This window comes from Lactuca virosa, chromosome 1 (genome assembly GCF_052849685.1).
Source record: "Lactuca virosa cultivar CGN04683 chromosome 1, Lactuca_virosa_CGN04683_v6, whole genome shotgun sequence".
In the NCBI taxonomy this organism is placed as follows: domain Eukaryota; kingdom Viridiplantae; phylum Streptophyta; class Magnoliopsida; order Asterales; family Asteraceae; genus Lactuca; species Lactuca virosa.
In genome coordinates this window covers 149,360,223-149,377,060 of record NC_136426.1, presented here as the reverse complement: position 1 = coordinate 149,377,060, position 16,838 = coordinate 149,360,223, and the positions used below count along the sequence as shown (strand labels likewise).

At 36.5% G+C, this 16,838-nt stretch overlaps 1 protein-coding gene and 1 long non-coding RNA gene across 6 annotated transcripts; one reads left to right on the top strand and one right to left on the bottom strand.

Moving 5' to 3' along the window:
- Positions 1 to 289: 289 nt before the first annotated feature.
- On the bottom strand, positions 290 to 2,427 carry LOC145160059 (uncharacterized). 2 transcript variants are annotated; one of them, XR_013738014.1, is made up of 2 exons: positions 1,515 to 2,427; positions 290 to 894 (listed from the first exon to the last, which is right to left on the bottom strand). It is a non-coding gene; the product is annotated as an uncharacterized LOC145160059 (long non-coding RNA). The 2 variants fall into 2 exon arrangements; XR_013738013.1 differs by having other exon boundaries at positions 290 to 872.
- On the top strand, positions 471 to 16,588 carry LOC145160035 (toll/interleukin-1 receptor-like protein). 4 transcript variants are annotated; one of them, XM_079079108.1, is made up of 7 exons: positions 471 to 1,000; positions 7,870 to 13,571; positions 13,665 to 14,903; positions 14,984 to 15,313; positions 15,427 to 15,566; positions 16,095 to 16,154; positions 16,250 to 16,588. In XM_079079108.1, exons 1-2 carry the CDS (start codon positions 471 to 473, stop codon positions 8,909 to 8,911), a joined length of 1,572 nt encoding a protein of 523 aa, XP_078935234.1. In that variant the 3' UTR covers positions 8,912 to 13,571; positions 13,665 to 14,903; positions 14,984 to 15,313; positions 15,427 to 15,566; positions 16,095 to 16,154; positions 16,250 to 16,588. The 4 variants fall into 4 exon arrangements, with proteins under 4 accessions (XP_078935234.1, XP_078935224.1, XP_078935226.1 ...); XM_079079098.1 differs by having other exon boundaries at positions 14,984 to 15,566; XM_079079100.1 differs by having other exon boundaries at positions 13,665 to 14,913; positions 14,984 to 15,566.
- The last annotated feature ends 250 nt before the right edge of the window (positions 16,589 to 16,838 follow it).

The window sequence follows — 16,838 nt, the reverse complement described above, 5'->3', positions numbered from 1 at the left end:
CAAGATAGTTATCCTCCCGAGTGATTTTCACAAACAAATATGACTTGTAGAAACTATTCATTAGACTAAAATAAAATTTATTTATGTAATTGTATTTTGTAGAACGAAATAGTAGGGTCCAATAATTTTAAATTTTGTGTTTTTTTATTAAAACTATTTGTCTACTAATAAATGGTAATATTTATGGGAAATGTTCAAATCCTCAAATTCAAGTACCTGGGCCCCGTTTCTTATTCATCCATCTTTTCAATTTCGTGACTTATGAAGTTTCCAGGAAAATTCCACATCGTTTAGTAATCCATCATCTGAATTTCGTTATCCATCATTTCGATTTGGTGACTTATGAAGTTTCCAGGAAAATTCCACACAGTATGACTTTTAGTAAAAGTAGTTTTTTACTTGGACTTCATCTATAATAACCACTATTGTAAATCTATTCTCAAATTGCTCATACATTCCCAACAATTAGTATGGCCGTTCTCTCTGAAATTATCGAAGGATCATCTTCTTCATTTACTAATGATCGTAAATATGACGTGTTTTTAAGCTTCCGAGGTGTTGATACCCGTCATGGTTTCACAGATCAGCTCCATAAAGCCCTCCTCCATGCTAATATTTCTACCTTTCTTGATGATGATGAGATTGAAACTGGAGGAGATCTTAAACCCGAATTGGAGAGTGCGATTAAAGCATCCAGGGCTTCTATTATTGTGCTCTCCAAGAATTATGCTAATTCTTCATGGTGCCTTGATGAATTGGTACTCATCCTTAAGCAACGGAATACATCCAACCAAATTGTTATCCCGATCTTCTATCATGTTGAGCCCACCCATGTCAGGAAGCAACAAAGCACCTTTGCAGTTGCAATGGCTCTGCATCAAGAGAAGATTGGAGCTGAGCCAGATGCAAATAAAAAATGTCAATTGGTTGAAAAGATGGACAAATGGAACAAAGCACTTAAAGAAATTGCTGATTTAAAAGGGAAGGACGTAAAGGACAGGTAACCGGCCACTTTCTTACCCATACTTTCAATTCTGTTTGGTTAACCATGAAATTTCAATGGCATATTCTTGAATGTTATGTTTTATTTAATTTTAGAAAAAAAGACATTGCTTTATATATCTCAATTGGACGAAGTGTATGAAGCTGAATCTGATTTTCAATTACATGATCTGATAATTAAATTAATTCATCTAGACATTTAAGTTGGATAAACATTAGTCTGATTCATTTAACCAGTTTCATAATACTATTTAACATGCCTTTGGTTAGAATCAAAATTGAATAATTTGCTAAACATCTATTGTTAGTATGTCCTGGTTTTTGGTCACTCCATTTGATATTGATACCATTAATTAAAAAACTGATAAATCTTCATAAATGGTCTACGTGCTTGAATTTCAAGCTTAGTTCCTAATTCTTTTTACCTTTTTCTTTTTGGCTAATTGAAATTAAAATTAATAATTATATTATTATTAAAACCAGAATTCAGAAAAAGCCTAGACCAGACCCACCCTTTTTCCTCTTTCTTCTTCCACCACCACCACCAGAACAGGCTTCAACCATTACCACCACCGTCCACCACCATGGCACCATCATCCCCACCGTCCACCACCACCATTGTCTATCACAGTAAAACACCATCACCATCCACCTTTTCCCTCTCCCTTCTCCTAGTCCACGTTCTTGCTACTGCCTTCAACATCAAATGAACAAAACCACCATCAAGGGAACAAAACCCATAAATTTAGAGCTTAAAAACTAACCAGATATTTAGAGCATCAAATGAACAAACCCACAATCACGTTGATAACTTTGAAGCTGATACACACTGGCTGCCATAACCTCCAATTTCATTGTTGATAGCCATAACCTCCCCCTCACCTCTGATCATCGAATCATCTAATTGATCATCATTAGCTCTACAAAATCTGCTTCAGGCTAAAAAAGTTTCCAAAAAAATAATAATCAATGAACATAGTTTTATAGGTTTTTTCCCTTATGTCTCGACAATAAAAAAAAAATCCAGATTCACATAGAGGCGACATGAACTTCAATTGGGGCGAAGAACGGATGAGGGAGAAGCATTGCAATTGGAGCGAAGAAGGTAGTTGCCACCATCCACCACTATCTTTTTAACTACCATCGCCGGTGATGACTTGTAAGAAATCGATCGCTGGCGATGGTGGGAAAGAAGCCATGCCCACAATGGTTTTTGGTCGTGATTTAGGGTTTAGACCTTAAGGAGACGAAGCGGCGACATTTGAAACCAGTGGATGAAGATGATGGGGTAAACGTTGTTTTGTCTCCCGGTGAGTGAGGGTGCCGATGAACACCCTTGGCTGGAGACGATGGTTGCATCGGAGACAACGGACACGTCATCGGTGATGTTAGAAGAAGAGATGGAAGCGACCAAAATTTTGAAGAGGAACCGATTCGTGAAAGGAGTGTGGTTGTTATTTATTTTAGACAAAACTTCAAAAATGGTCCCTGTGGTTTTCAAAAATATCAAGTTTAACCCCTAAGTTCAAAAAACCTCACGGATCGTCCCTGTGGTTTCAAAACTTTTAACAAATGGTCCTTTTCGTTAACTCCGTTAGCTTTTGGCCGTTAAGTGAAGGGCATTTCAGTCATTTCACTACTACACGGACCATTTATGAAGTTTTGCCTCATTTAAAAAAAAGAAAAATATATATAATTATTTAATATGAAGGGGGCCCACCCACTTCTCTCTCTCTCTCTCTCTCTCTCTCTCTCTCTCTCTCTCTCTCTCTCTCTCTCTCTCTCTCTCGCTCTCTCTCTCTCTCTCTCTCTCTCTCGTTTTCTTTTCTGTCTCACGAACATCACAACGAAACCAAATATCCACCCACTGCTATTTCCCTCTCGTTCGTATCTCACCGGCTGACCAAATTCAGGATTATATTGAATGATCAATGATAATCAAAAAGCATAAGGCTATCGCACCAGAGAAAAAAAAAACCAATTTTCGTGGTAAACAAGAAACAAATAACAGTGGTAGGGATGTGTGTAACTATGTGTCTGCTGGTGTGTGTTTCATGTTTTCTTTCTTGAAGCAATTACCAACTAGTCCTCCTTATCTCTTGTGATACAACATCGATGGTAGATCCAACTCCAAACAGAGAAGAAGACCAGATCCACCCTCCGCCTACAAGCTCGATGGAACCTAGATTAAAGCAATAAAAACCCAGGTGATACCCAAACGATACGCACCTGTTGTAAGGCGCGTCAACCTCCCTGATCCTAAATCAAGCCACCAAATTGAGAAAAAATAAAGAAACCCATTCATAGATTGAAGCAACGGATGTTGATTGGAACACATAAAACAAACACTAAGTAAATATGAAGAGAAACATTGAAATCATGAACACCCATTTCAATATAATCACTTAAAATAAAATAAAATGGTTATAAAAAGTCATTGTAAAGATTGGATGTCGGATATAAGAACAGAGCAAAGAAATAGAATTCTGGTATTGCAGAGAAGATGAACACCTAAGTACATATTGGTTCCGATGAGCTCCAAATGTGTTTTCCGACATATGAACAACTAGTTCGGATCAAGATGGAAAAAATTAGATGCAGTCATTTGTAGTCCTCAGAAATCAAATGCAGACCTTCGGTTCCTTCTTCATCATCGATTTAGATGTGGAGTTTTGATTTTCTTCACAAACCACAAACATTTGGAGTAACGATGGTTGATATTCCATCTGTGATTCTTGCTTAAGTCAAAGAGCTTTAGGAGGAACAATTGTTCATCGAGTTTTTTATTTCATTGCAGATTTTTATGGGTTTATTCAATTTTGTTGATTTCACATGTGTTTGTTGACATAATTTTTGGGGAAGAAGCCACTAAAGATGGTGAAGGAATGAAAGAAGAAATGGGCTTTTACGGTGGGGAGAGAGAGAGAGAGAGAGAGAGAGAGATGGGTGGGTGGGTGGGTCCCCATTATATTAAATAATTATATATATTTTTCTTTTTTTTAAATAAGGCAAAACTTCATAAATGGTCCCTGTAGTAGTGAAATGACTGAAAATGCTCTTCACTTAACGGCCAAAAGCTAACGGAGTTAACGAAAAGGACCATTTGTTAAAAGTTTTGAAACCACAGGGACGATCCGTGAGGTTTTTTGAACTTAGGGATTAAACTTGATATTTTCGAAAACCATAGGGACCATTTTTGAAGTTTTGCCTTTATTTTATGTTTCTTTTTTCTTTTTCAAAATAGATTTAATTAAAGAAAATCAAAATTAAATAAAAAATAATAAATAAATCTTTTTTAATGCTTTTTTATTGGGTCATTCCAACCACAGTATAAGTTAATATCCATATTTTTTTTTAGGGAAAATGACTCTTGAGGGTAATTAACTTTTGCGTTTGTACTTATTTGGTCCCTTTCCTTTTTTTTTGTATTCAATATACCATCGAACTTGTTGTTTGTGTTCACCATAACCCTTTTGACCGGCTTTTGACCTGCGATAGACGGTCAAAGGGTTATGGTGAACACAAACAACAAGTTCGATGGTATATTGAGTACAAAAAAAGGAAAGGGACCAAATAAGAACAAACTCAATAGTTGGTTACCCTCCTGAGTCACACGTCATCTCATACTGATATTAATGACTTTATGAGATTCATTCTTGCTTCTCTTCAAAACATAACCCACGAAAGAACACTATTCATACATGTACAACTTTGTAATGCACTTGAGTATTTATTAGGGGGATCTTGACTAAGCAGGCGCATTTCATGACTGCATTTACATTTCCAATCGAATGATTTATCGTATCATGGATTCTAGACAAGTCTACAAACGAGTGGAATCACAAGTGCTTTGATTTTTTAGTTTACTTAGCTTTAAGATCGAATTCATGGAATGAGATACAACATCAATATGTACAATATCATGCTGCTTTTGTAGACACATCACCATAATATACCTTGAGGTAAACGTTTATGCTGATAAATATACCTCTCATACACAATCATATCCTTTTGAAGAGAGGTGTTGACAGCTAACCACAGTAAGCATAGCATAGACCATGTTTTAACGAAGTTACCCCTCTGAAACGCTCTTCATATACGTTATAGCCAATAAAGGTTGCAGTCTTTGATAATTTTGCAACTTTAATTTCATTTAACTTTTCGGGGAAAATGACTCAGGGGGGTAACCAACTGTTGAGTTTGTTCTCATTTGGTCCCTTTCCTTTTATTTTGTACTCAATATACCATCGAACTTGTTGTTTATGTTCACCATAACCCTTTGACCGGCTATCACCGGTCAAAAGCCGGTCAAAAGGGTTATGGTGAACACAAACAACAAGTTCAATGGTATATTGAATACAAAAAAAAGGAAAGAGACCAAATGAGTACAAACGCAAAAGTTAATTACCCTCAAGAGTCATTTTCCCTTTTTTTAAACTTATTTTGAAACTCATATATTACATTGGTTTATTTAAAAAAAATTAAATATGAATGACTAAATATTTGAGAAAATTTTGAATTTATAAGAAAAATGAGAAAAATATTGAATTATTAAAATTCAAGTGTTTTTTTTTTTTTCTCTTTTAGATTTCAACATATAAGTTAAATAAATAAACAAAGAAAACTAATGAGACTTTAATTTAAAAATTTAGAAATTAAAAGGTAAATATGTTAATGAAATTGATATATATTTATTATTATATTTATTGTAGTTATTACATATAAATGTTATGTAGAATTTAATAAGATAGAAAATTTATAAAATGTAATTTACAATAAGTATAAAATGACATGTGACAAAATAAATGAAAGTGTAAAATGTGGCAAAAGATCTATTTATTAGAGTAGATATAGGTAGATTGTCAAAAGAGTAACCTCTCAATTTTTTTGCTTTTTACAAATTTGTATTACATCTTTTTCGTTATAAAAGATTTATAAGATATATTATCATAAAGTATTTAAATTGTTAAATAAATTCAAAACATAATGATTATCACAAATTTATTATCTCAAAATATTTAATTTTATAAAAAGTAATAAATTTGAAGCAACTTTTGAACATAAAGATTAAATTTATATTTATGATCAACTAATACAAATGTAACTAATAATTATTACATCTAAAATATAACAAGTCAGTTAAGAGGGTGTTTGAGTATTTGAAAAGGGTTTTGAAGAAGATACAATTTATGACTTTTTAGAATGACTTATGACTTATTAAAATAAAAAACAAGCAAAAGTCAAAGCAAAAGTCAATAAGTTAACCAAACACTTTTTAACTTATTGATTTATTGACTTATTGACTTTTGTCACTAAAAATCTAATAAAAACACTTTTTTAAAATCTCATTTTCCCAAATTAATAAGTCAATAAGTCCTTTTAGAAAAAAGTCATTTTTAACTTCAAAATGAAATCCCAAATACCCTCTAAAAAACCATAAATATATAAACCAAAAATTTGAGGGCCCAAAATTGTCACATGAAAGTTTGATACCACTCTAATGTAAAGGAATAATATAGCTCCAAATTTGATGTTATAGTATTGGTTTACAACAAAATGATGTTGCGTTGGAGAGAAGTGGTGCAGAATATTGAATTTTTTGTTGGGTTGGAGATGCCCTATGTATACCCAAAAGCAAGTATTTTTTGTATGTTTGTGAAACGTCAATAACTGAAACTCACAATACCTGTATGCGGAAAAAAATTCTAAAAAAGAAAGCCTTGATGAACTAAAAAATTTCATTTACAATATGAAGCATTTTTTTGGAAATTTTGGGCATAATTCGATAGAAAGGAGGCACATAATACAATTGAAACAGAGCAGCAACTTTCTATTGTACTATCCTCATAATCCTATATTTGAGGACTGCGGAGAGACAAATGGGACTCTGCACCAGTTTAGTATCCCTTACTAAATATCTTCTATTAGAATATTATACCTATATAATTCACTTCCATTTTAATGGTAATCTTGCAACCCTTTTCATGTAAGCTCCAAGACTCCCGAATCCAAACTTCAGTTCACTAAAATGCATAAATGATGTCAGCATTCTCTTTCAATAAAAAAATTATGTCAGCATCAGCCTCAGGGAATAAAATTTTGAAATCCAGAAGAACTTCTAACCATATTGAGCTTCACTTTAAAATGCGGATCTCCTCAGCTTGTATAGATCTTCGTTTGGTACCAACTATACCAAACAGTAGCTCAGAATAGCAATGTTTTATGTATGTGTAGTAGAGTGCAAGCCAAAGACACTGCAGATGCAGAACACCCCACTTCTTTGTATGACTTCCAAGTCTTTCATTTTGATCCATAGGGTCACCAAAATCTGCTAAGCATTGTCAACCATATATAATTTTACATTGAAGGAAATTACACACACCACAAAGACAAACACCTCGAAAAAGAATGCCCCTGATTTAAATACACAAAACGAAAACATAACCGCAAAAATGTCCTCAGCAGCCTCAGGGAATAAGTCAACCATTCTATTGTAATATCATACTAACTGTAAATCATACCATTGATCATAGTATAACCTGGCATGGTGTTTGGATTCATGCAAAACCACATCAAGATTTTAGTTTAATGGAACTCTAGAAACATAATGAAATTTGCTGGCCCACTAGAGATATCATGTATTAAATTGATGGATCTGGTCTTATTTTACACTAAAATTATGACCTTATATATTAGATGCATATATGGTTAGAAGTGCAGATATGTCATAACTTTGATGTGAAAAACATAACCAAACAGATTAGCTTAATATGATATAAATTTGCTTTAGATCTTTCGATAGAGTAAATCTCCAAATATGGTATTTTAGTTTTATTGTTTGTGGTTCTTATTAAACTCAAATTTCAGGCCAGAGATGGAGTTTATTGAAAAAATTGTCAAGGATGTCTACCGTAGATTACGTATATACTCAAGGATTCCTCTGCCACAACTTTTTGGGAGGGATGATTCCATTAATTCTGCTACCTCATGGTTGAAAGATGCATCCTCATACACAGCAGACGTTCTTACTATTTTGGGTATGGGTGGGATCGGGAAGACGTCTTTAGCCAAATTTGTCTATGTCTTACATTCCCATGAATTCGACAGAAGCAGCTTCATTGGAGATATCAGTAGGAGTTGTGAAAAATTCGATGGGTTGCTTGATTTACAAAAGAAACTATGTGATGACATTATAAAACAAAGTTCTTTTCAAGTTCGTGATGTTTCTCTATACACCTCAATGATAGAGAATGCATTGGCTAGTAAAAAGGTGTTTCTCGTTCTTGATGATATTGATAACCTCGACCAGTTGAATGCATTAATTGGAAGTAAAGGTTTTCATGCAGGAAGCAAAATTCTCATAACAACAAAGAACGAATGGTTGACAAAGAGTTGCGCACTTTTCAAAACAAAGGTTAAACCCAAGCATGCAAACCATTTGCTTAAAGGCTTGTATGAGACTGAATCACGACAACTCTTGTGCTTTCACGCATTCATGTCTAATGATCCCCAGGCTGGCTATGAAGAGGTGATAGAGAAGCTTGTGAATTATTGTGAAGGGTATCCGTTGGCTCTTAAACTTTTGGGCGAGTCTCTGCATAACCGTGATGTGGCTTATTGGGAGGGGCTCATAGAAACGCTAAAGAAAGAAAACGGTTCCCCTGTAAATAATGTCTTAAGAATAAGCTTCGACTCTTTGCCATCCGAAAATGATAAGGACTTGTTTAAGCATATTGCTTGTTTTTTTGTTGGAACAGATAGAGATTTTACGGAATCAATATTAAAGGCATGTAATATAAACACAAGTGTTGCATTCACGAATCTCATTGATAGATGTCTTCTTAGTATCGGAGGGAATAACTGTTGGAATCTCCTCACATGCCTTCCTCATCTATACTTGCTTTATTAGTTGGCATAAAGCAAATACACCTACAATCTAGTTGTGCTCCATGTGCATTCATGTGCATGAAGTTTTATAAGATTAGAAATAGCTTTTCTATCCTATATATAATGCATGTATCGAGCTATGATATAAACACCACCAAAAATTATAATACAATCTCTTTTTCTTGAATTGGTATCAGAGCGTGTACGACAAGGGAGGTGTAGTTCATTTTGCAGCCTCAGTTTCTTGATCGGGGTTTGTTCAAACGAGAGACTAACCGGTGGTGCGTGATAAACGGACGGGAAGATATCAAAGCAGGTGGCTTTGATTCGGTTCGTTTTGCGGGTGTGACGGAAGACGGTGAAGGTGGGTGTGACCTTGTCTTGTCAACCGGTGGAAGAGTGCTCTCCGAACAAGCTTGATCAAAGAGGTTGGGGCTGTCAAAAGGGAGACTAGAAAGACGATGGCACTAGCTAAAGAAGGAGGTTCGATGACGTATCAAATCCCCGTTTTAACCCAAATAAATTATCCGGTGTGGGCGTGTTGAGTATGAATCCACAGAAATGTTGAGTGTGAATCCACAGAAATGTTGAGTGTGAATCCACAGAAAAGCTGGTCAAAAATGGCAGGAACAATGTGAAGTTGTGAAGCCACAATTGTTGAATGAAGACCCAGTTGTGTTTTTTGACTACTTCTGATTTCCATCTCTATATAAGAGATTATTCTGTATTTGTAAAACTTGTATCTAGTGTAACACAGAAAGAGTGCAGATTAGCACCAAGAAATGTAAATTCCTAGTTACCGGTGGACGTAGGTCAGAGAAGGACCGAACCACGTTAAATCCCTCATGTTCATCCTTGTGTTCTTGTTTTTCGTGAGTTGTGTGTGTGTTTAGAGTCGTGTGTTAAGTGTCTCGATCCTAACAAGTGGTATCAGAGCGTTGGTTTAGCTCCAGAGGGTGATTTTCTGTTTTTTGGTCGAAATTTTTTTTTCATCAAAAACGATTTTGGTGTATACCGTTGGAAAGGTCTCGTTCCGAAGATTTCGAAAATATTTTTTTCTGAATTTTTTGACCACCGGAAGATGTCCAAATCGCCGGTCAAAGGTTACCGGAATAGTTACCGGAAAAAACCAGTTTCGCCGGAGAAGACGACACTGTAGCACCGAAGTTCCACCGGAGAAGACGACACTGTAGCACCAGAGTTCTGCCGGAGAAGACGACACTGTAGCAGGCACTGTAGCACGACGTCAGCGGTGACGTCAACAGAACTGTAGCAAGCACTGTAGCACGACGTCAGCGGTGACGTCAGCAAGCACTGTAGCAACACTGTAGCAGATTTGAAAATTTGCAGTTTAGCCCCTGAACTTTCAGAAAATTGCAGTTTAGCCCCTAATCTTTCAGAAAATGGCAGAAAGCAATAAGCTTCAGATTGAGAAGTTTGATGGGAAAGATTTTGGTTGGTGGAAGATGCAAATTGAAGATTTGCTCGTGCAGAAAGACTTGGACGCAGTTTTAGGTGAAAAACCAGAGGCGATGACACAGGCAAACTGGGAGACTTTGGATAAGAAGGCCAAGGCATTTATTAGACTGACGTTGTCAAAGGATGTTGCCTTCAACATTTTGAAGGAGACCTCGGCAAAGGGAATCATGGAGGCATTGTCTAATATGTACGAGAAGCCGTCGGCAGCAAATAAAGTCTTCCTGATTCGGGAACTAGTCAACACGAGGATGAGGGAAGGAAGTTCAGTTACAGTACACATCAACAATTTGAACTCGATTTTATCCAGACTTGGGTCAGTGGGAATAAAATTTGAGGACGAAGTTCAAGCTTTACTACTGTTATCATCATTACCTGACAGTTGGTCCGGAACAGTTACAGCCGTTACTAGTTCCGCAGGATCGAAAGAGCTCACTTTTGAGGGAATTCGGGATTTAATTCTAGGCGAAAACGTCAGACGAAGAAATTCCGGGGAATCATCAAGTGAACAATTGAATGCGGTCAGAGGTAGAAGAAATAACAGAGGTAGTGGGAGCGGGAACAGGAGAAGGAGTCAGTCGAGGACTCGAAATGATGTGACTTGTTGGAACTGTAAAGAGGTTGGACATTTCAGGAATCAATGTCCAAAAGACAAGAAAGAAGTTAACGTTGCAGTAGACCATTCAGATGATGATGTTTTGATCTGTAGTGTGGAGAGCAATGTGGATTCCTGGGTTATGGATTCGGGTGCTTCATTTCACGCTACCCACAGCCGTGAAGCACTGCAGAATCTGAAAGAAGGAGATTTTGGTAAGGTAAGACTGGCGAACTATGAGGTTCTTGATGTGACGAGCATAGGTGACTTGGATTTGAAGACTCCAGTTGGTCCATGGACTTTGAAGGATGTCCGGGTAATTCCAAGTCTGAAGAAACAATTGATTTCTGTTGGGCAGTTGGATGAACAGGGACACGAGGTTAAGTTCAGGAATGGGCAGTGGAAGGTTGTCAAAGGAAATCTTGTGATAGCTCGTGGACATAAGAGAGGTTCATTATATATGGTCAGTTTACCATCTGAGGGAGTAACCGTCCCAGTTCAGAAAAAAAACAAAATCCGGTTCATAGAGTCTCGTGGACAGAAGAAGGTTTGCTTTGCAGATGGCAAACCCAGAGTCACAGGTCAGATTCAGGTTGAACGTGTTTGGAACGGTTCAGAAAAACCAGTCAAGGGCATTCATAGCAGTGGGAGCATGGGCTTTGTTTCAGCTAGAATACCCAGAACACAGTGGGTTAAGAGAACCAGTATTCCATCTGTAAAAGTCTCTCCAGATTATCTGTTTCACATGGAGAGTGTCGTTTGTTCTCAGGATGTTCCAGGATCGGGCAGTTCATTTCAGTGGGAGCCGATGGAGACAGAGAACAGGTCAGTGGCAGACTTAGCCATGACTGATGTGTTGGAGCTAACGAAAGCTTCAACTGGCCTTCAGGTTAATTGAAGAAAAGGACAGGGTAACTAGGAAGGAGTTAAGATCAAATACAGATGCACAGTTGAAGCACAGGTGAAGATTGTTCCGTGGCTTCAAGTGGGAAATTGTTGAGTATGAATCCACAGAAATGTTGAGTGTGAATCCACAGAAAAGCTGGTCAAAAATGGCAGGAACAATGTGAAGTTGTGAAGCCACAATTGTTGAATGAAGACCCAGTTGTGTTTTTTGACTACTTCTGATTTCCATCTCTATATAAGAGATTATTCTGTATTTGTAAAACTTGTATCTAGTGTAACACAGAAAGAGTGCAGATTAGCACCAAGAAATGTAAATTCCTAGTTACCGGTGGACGTAGGTCAGAGAAGGACCGAACCACGTTAAATCCCTCATGTTCATCCTTGTGTTCTTGTTTTTTGTGAGCTGTGTGTGTGTTTAGAGTCGTGTGTTAAGTGTCTCGATCCTAACAGGGCGGTCAAAGTAAAATCCATTATGGATGCTCACGGCATATGGGAGACGGTCAATGTAAGGGAGTTAGGCGAAGAAGCGGATTCAAAGAAGAAGAAACAAGCACTTGCTTTTTAGTTTCAAGCTATACCGGAAGAGATGGTGTTGCAAATGGCGAGTTACACAGATCCAAAACAGGTGTGGGATGGTTTGAAGACACGGTATTTGGGTGTGGATCGGGTGAGGACGGCTCGAGTTGCAACCTTGAAGAGGGAGCTTGAAGGTTTGCGCATGAAGGAGGATGAAACGGTTGATAATTTTGTGACAAAATTATCGGGGTTGGCCTCAAAAGCAAGGAGTCTTGGATATGAGATTGAACAAGGTGATTTGGTAAAAAGGTTGTTAGACTCGATGCCTAAGTCGTTTCTTCAAATCGTGGCGTCAATTGAACAATGTTTCGAGTTGGATTCAATGTTATTTGATGAAGCCGTTGGTAGATTGAAGGCATACGAGGAGCGTATAAAAGGAACGGAAAAAACGGAGGACGTTCAAGGTAGTTTATTGTTGGCTAGTGGAGAAAATTCGAACGTTTGTAAGCATTGTGGCAATGGAGGTTCAAATCGGGATGGCTTTGGACGTGGCCGGGGAAGAGGCCGTGGGTCCGGGAAAAGTCGGGATGGGGAACGTTTCCAACGGGATAAAAGTCACGTTAAATGTTTCAAGTGTGGCGAATTTGGTCACTATAGCAATGAGTGTCCTAAGTGGGAAAAGCAAGAGGCAAATCTAATTGAAGATGAATCAGCAGTATTTTGATGAAAGACTTTGGATGTGACCGAGGTAGAGGTCGGGTGTCCGGAAAAAGTCGAGAATCAAAGTCCGTTCAAATGCTGGTTAGTCAGGTTGATGAATAATAGAGATTCGGGGGTGATTGTTGGAATCTCCTCACATGCCTTCCTCATCTATACTTGCTTTATTAGTTGGCATAAAGCAAATACACCTACAATCTAGTTGTGCTCCATGTGCATTCATGTGCATGAAGTTTTATAAGATTAGAAATAGCTTTTCTATCCTATATATAATGCATGTATCGAGCTATGATATAAACACCACCAAAAATTATAATACAATCTCTTTTTCTTGAATAACGACTTAATGATGCATCAGTTGCTCCAAGAGATGGGAAAAACCATAGTACGTGAAGAATCACCAAACAAGCCATGGAAGCGAAGTCGATTATGGTGTCATGAAGAGTCATTCGAAGTGTTGAAACGAAAAAAAGTAAGAGGCCATGTATACTTGTTCAAAGGTTTTTTTTATATGTATAAATGGTGATGACATTTTTTAATTCTTTTGCATTGCCTTTCTTCTTAGGGTACAGAAAATGTTCTAGGCTTGACACTTGACATGAGAATGCTTGAGAAAGATAAGTTATGTGGATCAATTGAGTTGAAAACAGATGCACTGAGTAACATGGGTAATTTGATGCTACTACAACTCAATTATGTGAAAATAAAAGGGACTTACAAGAAGTTTCCAGAAAAACTTAGATGGTTGTGTAAGCATCGGTTTCCTTTGGAGTCTATACCTTCAAACTTAGTGATGGATAATCTTGTTTCTCTGGACATGTCATATAGCAAGATTAAATCATTTGATGTTTGTTATCGGCTTCCACAACGACCTCATAATAGGTTGAAGGTAACTTATCTCCCTTTATTATTATCCCATGTTGAGTTGATGAATTTCATTATTGTTCTAACGTGTCTTCGTTTCAGAAGTTGTTTAATTCATTGTCAAAAGACAAAAGCTTGCTTGGATCACTGAAGTTTCTTAATCTAAGTTTTTGTGATCGGCTCACGAAGCTGGGTGGCTTTGACAGACTTCCTTCACTTAAGAGTTTAAAAGTTCGAAGTTGCAGTGGTTTGCTTGAGGTTTCTGAATCAATTGAGCAATGTGTTGAACTTGTCCTTGTTGATCTGAGCTACTGCAACAAGCTTAAAAAACTTCCAAGAATCATAGGCATGTTAAAGAAGATTAAAACACTATTGCTAGATGGTTGGTGAATCTCGAATGCTCAAAGCTAACAAAAAACCCTCTTCCTCAATTGGTCTGGGAGCTCTACCAAATAATTTGAAGTTCTTTGAGATTTCTTTACCGAGCTCTTTAGTAAGTGTGTCACTTGCACATAATAATTTGTCCACCAAATCCTTTCCCATGGACTTCAGTGAGCTATCAATGTTAAAGGATTTATGTTTACATGACAATCCTATAAAATCTCTACCCAGTTGTGTGAGAAGTCTTCCTAGGCTTGAGATACTTAATATGAGAAACTGTGAAATGCTGACGTCAGTCGAGCATCCTCCACATACGCTAAGGAAATTAGTCCTCTCTGGTGACTCTTCGCTACAAAAAATTTTATTTGATCCAGGAATGGGCCCGCTCAGTAACTTCTCAGTACCATGGGAAGCGTTTCTTTCACCATTCGAAATTCAAGGCTTGATCAAAATCCAACCAATGAAAGATGTAGAGGAGAATGTGTTACACAGATTGGGCTGGAATAAGTTGTTCACCCCAAAGAAAAAGGGCATGGGAACAAAGGAATTTCATATTCAGGTTTTCTCTAGTTAAGTATATATCTTTGTGTGAAGATGTATATATAATTTATACTCATGAGTTAAGCTTGTCTTTTGCAGATGTATTATGAATTTGGAATATTCAGCACAATTTATGGAGGTGAAGAGATGCCAAATTGGATTACAGATAGAAGCAAGGGGTCAACAATATCATTTACCATCCCAACATCTCCTAACAACCTCAGAGGATTGAATTTCTGCTGTGTGTTGATGTGTAAACATCCGAATTCTGGGTACCACTATATTCCGGTGATTGTTACTACTAATATAACGAAGAACCTTACCTGGATGTACCGTCATTGGAATAATAAAGTCATTGAATGTGGAGAGTGTGTTATATTTTTAAGCCATTGGATGTTTGGGATGAATGAGATGGAAGCTGGTGACCAGGTTTCTATTACTATTGTAGAGCGGCCAAACTATCATGTTACAAACGAGTGTGGGGTGAGTCTTGTGTATGATGATGAAAAGACATATTAAAACCATGTATTGGGTTATTACAGGTCATGGAATCACATTATTGGTGGAGATCTCACTGGATTTCAAACAACAACAGGAGAATACACTCTAGACAAAAGATGTATTTTGTTGCCTTACAAAGTATCTTTTACTAAAGACTTTGGTTCTCACGTCCGCTATACAGGTACATATATATATATATATATATATATATATATATATATATATATATATATATATATATATATATATATCAGTGTAACAGTGTTTGTGGTGTCTGACATATAACTTCTTAACTAGCGTTTGTGTGCCAAGGATTCATTGGTTTTATTGACCTCTATAACAAGAGTTTATTTTATAAAGTAAAAAATTATTTTGAACTTTTTAAATGTATCCAACCAGATGGACAGTGGATTGACCCTAGTACTAGCTAATCCGTCAAAATCAGTCGATTGATTTGTTGGTTCAGTTGATAAAGTTTTCTGATATGTTGCATAATGCATCATATATATATATATATATATATATATATATATATATATATATATATATATATATATATATATATATATATATATATATATATATATATATATATATATATATTGTCAAATCTAGATGAAGACACAACTCGTTGAGAGACCTAGCTACAACTACTTTCTCCAAGAGCATGTATGTGATAATTAACCAAGTATTTTTTTTCATAATGAAGATCTAGTACCCTTTAGAGCTTTATCAAAAAGGAATTCAGACATGCTTGATCACACCTGAGGTATCCTCTTTGACACCCAAACCTTTCTTTTTGTCACATGAAGAAAACGCACACACAACCAAATATGCTATCATTGAAATTTTTAATTGGTCTAGGATGTAAGAAAGCAAGAGTTATAATCTAGCAATGGATGCTTGGAGATCCCATCATCAAAACGTACGGGTATGCTCCCACCCTCACGGATATATGAGAAGGATCATGGAAAATGTGGAGGGAAATGTACCAAAAAGCTTCAAAGGGACGCTGGAACACAACACTAAAACCAGATGGTGTCTTGGTTTGTGGAGTCTCAATACCACTTTATACTGTTTATGCTCATAGCTTGGAAGTCTTATCAATACCTTGTGTCTTTCTATCCTGAATTATATTTGTACATACTTAATATATCCATATTTTGAGGGGCTCACATTCGATGCATCCAAACGTTTGATTAATATATCTGGAGCAGAAATTTATAAATATATACCTTCAAAGAATTCAAATTTATAAATGGTTGCATCACAATCAAATTTATGTCTGTAGCGGCCCCCAATGATGATGTACCTTGTTATTTTTGTTTTGAAGAATTGTTAATGATTAAAAAAATTGTTACATTAATTCTTCTGTATTCAAATTACAACATCCATCTTCCCTCCTGGATCAGTGAGAACACTCTTAGAAGTGAATTTTTTTGTGAAACGAGAT